The 6043-nt window shown below is 43.7% G+C and overlaps 1 protein-coding gene across 1 annotated transcript; it reads right to left on the bottom strand.

Moving 5' to 3' along the window:
* Positions 1–371: 371 nt before the first annotated feature.
* Positions 372–836, bottom strand: RNASE2 (ribonuclease A family member 2; the record flags this gene model as incomplete). Its single annotated transcript, XM_081106877.1, has 1 exon — positions 372–836. The coding sequence occupies one exon, from the start codon at positions 834–836 to the stop codon at positions 372–374; it is 465 nt and encodes a 154-aa protein (XP_080963003.1).
* Positions 837–6043: the final 5207 nt, after the last annotated feature.

Here is a 6043-nt window from a genome sequence, read left to right as displayed (position 1 = left end):
CCATTTACCTCTTGGGATGGAAATACACAGATCAGTTGAAGCTTCAGGTTTTCAATGTGAGGAAGAGAGGGAGGACATTCTGAGTCACTTCATTTTACAAGGAGCCTCTTACACTCATGCCTCTCTATGTACCTCAGATCTCATATGAGAGGAAGGGAAACATTCTCTTGATCAGATGTGTCTACATGACAGCAGAGGGGCACAAACGGACACAGAGACTGGTAGGTCATTCTGCTAAGGAGTTTATTGCCGGTGCACAGGAGCTGCAGCGCAGCAGAGCTTGAAGGGGTTGTGGGCTGGTGGTGAGACTGGTGCTGATATCCAGGGTGGATGGCGGCATGGGACCATGGCTGTGACTGCGGGCACAGAGCTTAGTAGATTCTATCGAAGTGAACTGGAATGTGTCCACTGTCACAGGCAACACTGTAGTTTCTCAGTAAGGGTACTTGCTGGTATTGGCACTGATTGTAAGGTCGTGCCGGTCCTGTGAGGTTGCAGTAGGTAAGATTCACTGCAGCTCGGCTTCTATAGCAATTTTTATCAACCCCATTACGGCAGGTTATATTTTTTGTGTAACAGAGATTAACAACAGCAGCAAGCGGTGTGTGGATGAAAGTATTTTCGCCTTTGCACGGCCTCCGGAAACTCATATAATTAAGGTGGTTAATCGGCTGCATTGCAATGGTGCATTGAGCATTGGTCATGTTTACGTGTTGAACTTCAAACCACCGAGCCCAGCTTAGACCCCCAGGTGGGGCATGGAAGGAGATCACCATTCCCATGAGCCCCAGCAGCAGGAGGAGACAAAGCTTGGAATCCCGCTGTGTTGGAACCATGTTTCCTGTCAAAAGAGAAGCATCTTCTGCATCCCTGCCCAGTTGTGACACACCCCTTCATCTGTCACCCTGAAGGGCCCCTGCTGCCACCAAGGTTCTATTTCTTTTCCCTTCAGCCCCCCAAGTCTGCCTTGTGTCCTGGGTACTAGCCCAAGCTCAGTCCCCTGGCAGTTGCTGTCCCATCACTGGTCCTCCTGTCCCAACCCCAGGAGGGGGTCATTGTCTTACCCAGTCCAGTGCTGTGGCTGCTGTGAGAACAGATCCAGCTGGTGGTCCTGGGTCTCAGGGGCAGCTGGTCCCCCCTGTCCTCTGGATTACAGATATAGAGTAGCCCCTGTGGGTGGGGCCAGCAGAGCCAGGAGGGGTTTGAGTCTAAGATGTGCAGAATCCCACAGATTGGCACATGGCCCAGTTTTGCAATGAGCCTCTTGTTTTGTCCTTTGCTGATGAACACATACCCCAGGACAGCTGGCTGCTGCTTCTGTGGTACAACTCTAATGGCAGGAGTCCCTGCAGAGCAGAGCTGTGCCAGTGCCTCTGGTTTCTGTTGGGAAAACTGCCCACTGGCTACTGAATGGCCATAAATTTTAGAACTCAACTTGGTGAGGGCACTGAGGGACTGAAGTACAGAAAGGCAGGCCTAGTTCTCAGGACAAAGGGAGCCCAAGCGCTGTCTTTTCAGGTGGGACCCAGGTCCCCTCCACTGGGTGATCTCCCTGTTCCCCCCTCAGCCAACGTTCTCCATCTCATCACCTCCCTGTGCTGCCACCTCGAGCTCTGAGTTCCTTAAAATCCTGAAGGTGTATAGTAGTTTCTTATGTGTCCTTGAGGTTTGTTGTTTTAACACATGGCTGGATTTTTTTTTGTTCACTTTCTGTGAAGTGTTATCACTTGAAAACAACTAGGGGAAAGTCTTTCTGTAGAATCTGCCCCAGAGTAAGCATGTAGTGACATTTAAAGGACATTGTGCAGAGAGCAGACGGACATCCCAGTGGGGCAGGCCTTATGGTAAGAGGTGTTAAATTTCTGGTGGAACTTCTAGGTTAGAAAACTATATTCAACCCTTAAATAGTATCACATACCCTTCCAACAGAAAAATTCATATCATTTTTTTTATTACCTTTCTACATTCCTGTTGTTTGGAAATACCATACTTTTACTCTTGATGTCATTATGTCAACAGGGACAAAATGGTGACCTGGTCAGGACCCCATACAAAGCTGGGAACACTCAGTCTTAAATCTTCTTCTTGCTGAAATTAATTAATGTCTTTTTATCATGAAGCAATTTTGTTAGATCACTAATTTTTTTTATTGTCACTTAGAAATGTTTTTATTGTTTTTTTTTTTTTTTTTTTTTGAGAGAGAAGGGAAAGGTAGGGAGAGATAAAAACATCAATGATGAGAGAGACTTACTGATCAGCTTCCTCCTGCACACCCCACACTGGGGATCCAGCCCCAAACCAGAGCATGTACCCTGACTGGGAACAGAACCATAACCTCCTTGTTCATAGTTCAAGACTCAACCAATGAGCCATGCCTGCTGGGCACTATTACAGATTTTTTAAAAAATTTGTGCTTTGTGGAAATCATTTTCATAAGTGATGAAGATATAACATTGCATTAGATGTAGAGTCACTCCTCTGTGTTGCTGACAGCCACATTAGGTAGAAAGACCTGTAACCCAGTGTCTATATTATGAGGTAAAAGGCATATACTGCAGTCACAGGAATGTTTCTGGTCAAAAACTGTTCTGATAAGCACATACAGTGTTCCTTTTTGGATTTTTGAAGTTAAGTTTTCAAATTGGGAGAGTTCACATAAATTTGCATGTCTATCTTATTTGTAAAAATCAGGATTGATGCACTGAGTTTCCCTTACCATAAGGAATCAATTAGCGCTGAGTCAGCAGCTGAGTCTGCTGAAGAGAGCAATTGTGCAGGGGTCTCCACTGACCCTGCTGCTCCCTCCTGATCCACATCCTGTCTGTTCACTCAGTGACGGCTCCTGCCTGGCTCCTGCGGACAATGCGCTTATGACCTATCAGCCTTGTGACAAGTGCCCTGAGTAGCAACTCACATAGCACCCTGCCAATCTGCAACCATGCTTTTCCTTTAAAATTGTATTCAGAGCACGCCTCCTAGCTACAGCTTTCCTCTAGACATTTCAACTAACTTTCTTTCTTTCTTTCTTTCTTTCTTTCTTTCTTTCTTTCTTTCTTTCTTTCTTTCTTTCTTCCTTCCTTCCTTCCTTCCTTCCTTCCTTCCTTCCTTCCTTTCTTTCTTTCTTTCTTTCTTTCTTTCTTTCTTTCTTTCTTTCTTTCTTTCTTTTTTCTTCCTTTCTCTTCCAGGACTAGTACAGAAAATGTAGTTTGATTTTCAAGATCTGTTGGAGAGGACTTCTTTATATGATGCAGGAAAGTATATAAGCCTATGTTAATTAAAGTACACTGTAACTTTGATGTAAATTTGTCTTTAATAGACAAAAGGAACTTCTCATGTGCTCTTTCTGTTTTGTTTTGTTTTTCATTAGCACAGACTCCCTTGCAGACCAATTTAGTGCACATTTTTGGACTTGATCCATATTTCCACTGAGAGGAATAGCCAAAATGATGCCCTGGTGTTATGTTATTAAGTCACTGTTGGAATCTAGGAACATTTTAAGGTATTGTCTCAGGCAAAGACTTCGGCATCTGTGGTAAAAACCAGTGTCGAAAACAATGGCCTCAGCATTAGTCAATGTCTCTTTTAACAGGGACCCATGTTCAAAACAATGAGCCCATCATTTGCAATTTCTTCAGGCCAGGGTACTCTTGCAATATCTGCCTTTAACCTGCTGATAGGGAGATGCTAACTGACAGTGCCTTCCTGCACATGGCTTTCCTAATGCAGGATCTTGTGGGGGAAGAACAATGAACACTGCTTGCTGGTACAGCTTGAAGGACTGTCCTAATAACATGTTTCAGGTTAATGGAATTGCAGCGAATGGAGTGGGATTTAGCTAAGATCAGAAGACATTTGGTGTGTTGGGCTCTCCTTGGTCTTTGGGAGTCAGCAAGGTGGCCACAGCCCTGCTTTCCTTTTGTACAGGGGTCCTTACACATCTTTGAAGACCATTGTACAAAAGCAGAACTCGACCTCTGTGATCAATTTCCTGGAATGGCTTAGGGAAAGAATGAGCCTTTCTTCTTTTCCTTAACTATAAGAAGTACTTCCCCTCCCTGGAGAGGGGATAAAGATAATTCAGATGGAATTATGACCAGGTATGTCTCAAGAGGGATCACACAGTGTTTTGTTGTTTTTTTTTTTTTTTTTTAAAAATTGGAAAGTTTCCTTCAATTGAAATTGAACCAATGCATATTTAAGCACATGGAGGCATTAACTGAGTTTTCAGGGCTCACAGGAAATTAATTAATTATGTTTTGTGTTGGCGTGTTTGTAAATAAAATGAATCTATAAGTATTGTGGTATACCGTGATAAAGCATATACGTTTTGCAGGAACAGAGTGCTAAATCTCAGAGGGAAGATGGGGGAGGGTGAGTGTGTGAGAGATAATCAATCAAAGACCTTAAGTGCATAACCCATGAACACAGATAATAGGGTGCTTAAGCCCTGGGGTGGGGAGGGGGAGTCAGAGGTGAGCTAGGGGAGGGTCATCAGGGAAAAAGGGAGACATATGGAATACTTCCAATAATAAAGAATTATTTAAAAAAAGAATATACATTTCGAATAGCCTTGTCGAGTTTTCAGTCCCAACTTAATAAAATATTTTTATTGATTTCAGAGAGGAAGGGAGAATTAGAGAAACACAGAAACATCAATGATGAGAGAGATCCACACCAATTGGCCACCTCTCACATGCCCCTAACCAAGGACGGAGCCCACAACTATTTTCTAATACCTTTACTAAAAGAGTTGGTCAGTTATTATTCCTCTCTGTGCCTCTGTCTTCTAAGCTGTAAAACACAGATAACAATAATACAGACGTAGCAGTTTTGAAAGGGAAATTCAATGTGGAATATATGCGTGTATGTAAAATATGTTGCACAGAACATTGCATACGGTAAAAATCTTTGTAAGGAATATGATCCTGTCATCAAGTTGTCAGTGTGATATCTAGAACTGCTCTAACCTCTCTGTGCCGTTTCCCATGAGCTAGAGCAGGCTTGTTTGTTTTCCTTCCTCCCCAAGGTGAAGGCATTAGAATGAGAACTCAGGTTTCATCTTTTTTGACCAAGTCCTGCTTTGTTGGAGAGCAACTTATATTGGCACTCCCTATTTTTCAGGAAGCTTTACCTAAAATGAAAGAGAAAAAAATTGCCTTTTAACATCTTGTATTACGCATGAAATCAGAGCAAAGAGAAATAGAATATCACAAGAATTCCATCTTTTGTCAGGTCAGTGTTAAATTTGGAGAACTGTCTTAGCAAACAATTAGAGCACCATTTTGTAATGAGAATACAGTCCCATTGTGATTTATTCTATCCTTTGTGGTGAATTTTATAAATATGGCCAAATCATTGACTTTGGGCTTCATTTTTCTCTACTGTCTTTGGGTCCTTTATTCTTCCTGAAAACCATTTTCAAGGTAGTATTTTCAAGTTACAGCTCTGGAAATAGCAGTGAGCAAAATATGAAACAAGTATAGCAGGTGGGACATGAGACAATCGAAGAGGGTACACAGATAAATATTTAAAAGTGTTCATTGTCAATGTGTTGTGTGATAATTTTATGTTTGTTTTTGCTTAGGGCCAAGTTGTGTAAAGGCATGATGTGATAAATGGGATAACCTATACTAATAATAGGGTAATATGCAAATTGGTTGAGACACTGTCACAGTAACAACTGATCAGCAGGCTGCATGTGCAGCAGGTGCAGATGGGCTATGACTTGCAGCATCAGGGATGGGGATAGGGATGGTGAGGCCCAGCAGAGCGCAGCCTGTACTCTCCACTTGGCAGCGGTGGCTGTGATCGGCATCATGTGGAGCCTGTGAGCCATCAGCACCCAGGAGTGGCTGCGCCAGTCCCGCTTACTGGCCCAGAAGGTGCGTGATCGCAGGGACTGCCCTGGTGGCGGGCCAGATTGACATCCTCCTGGCTGCGCTGCGCTGCGTGGGTTTACAGATCTGCGCAGGCGCAGGCCTCCAGTGCGTGCATCCTCTCCCCCCCACCCCTCATGTGCAAACGTCCCCCAGCGCGCTGTCAC

This window comes from Myotis nattereri (genome assembly GCF_964212035.1).
Source record: "Myotis nattereri genome assembly, chromosome: 1".
NCBI classification, from domain to species: Eukaryota; Metazoa; Chordata; class Mammalia; order Chiroptera; family Vespertilionidae; genus Myotis; species Myotis nattereri.
Note: the sequence above shows the minus strand (reverse complement) of the source record. Positions and strands in the feature narration are given on the sequence as shown.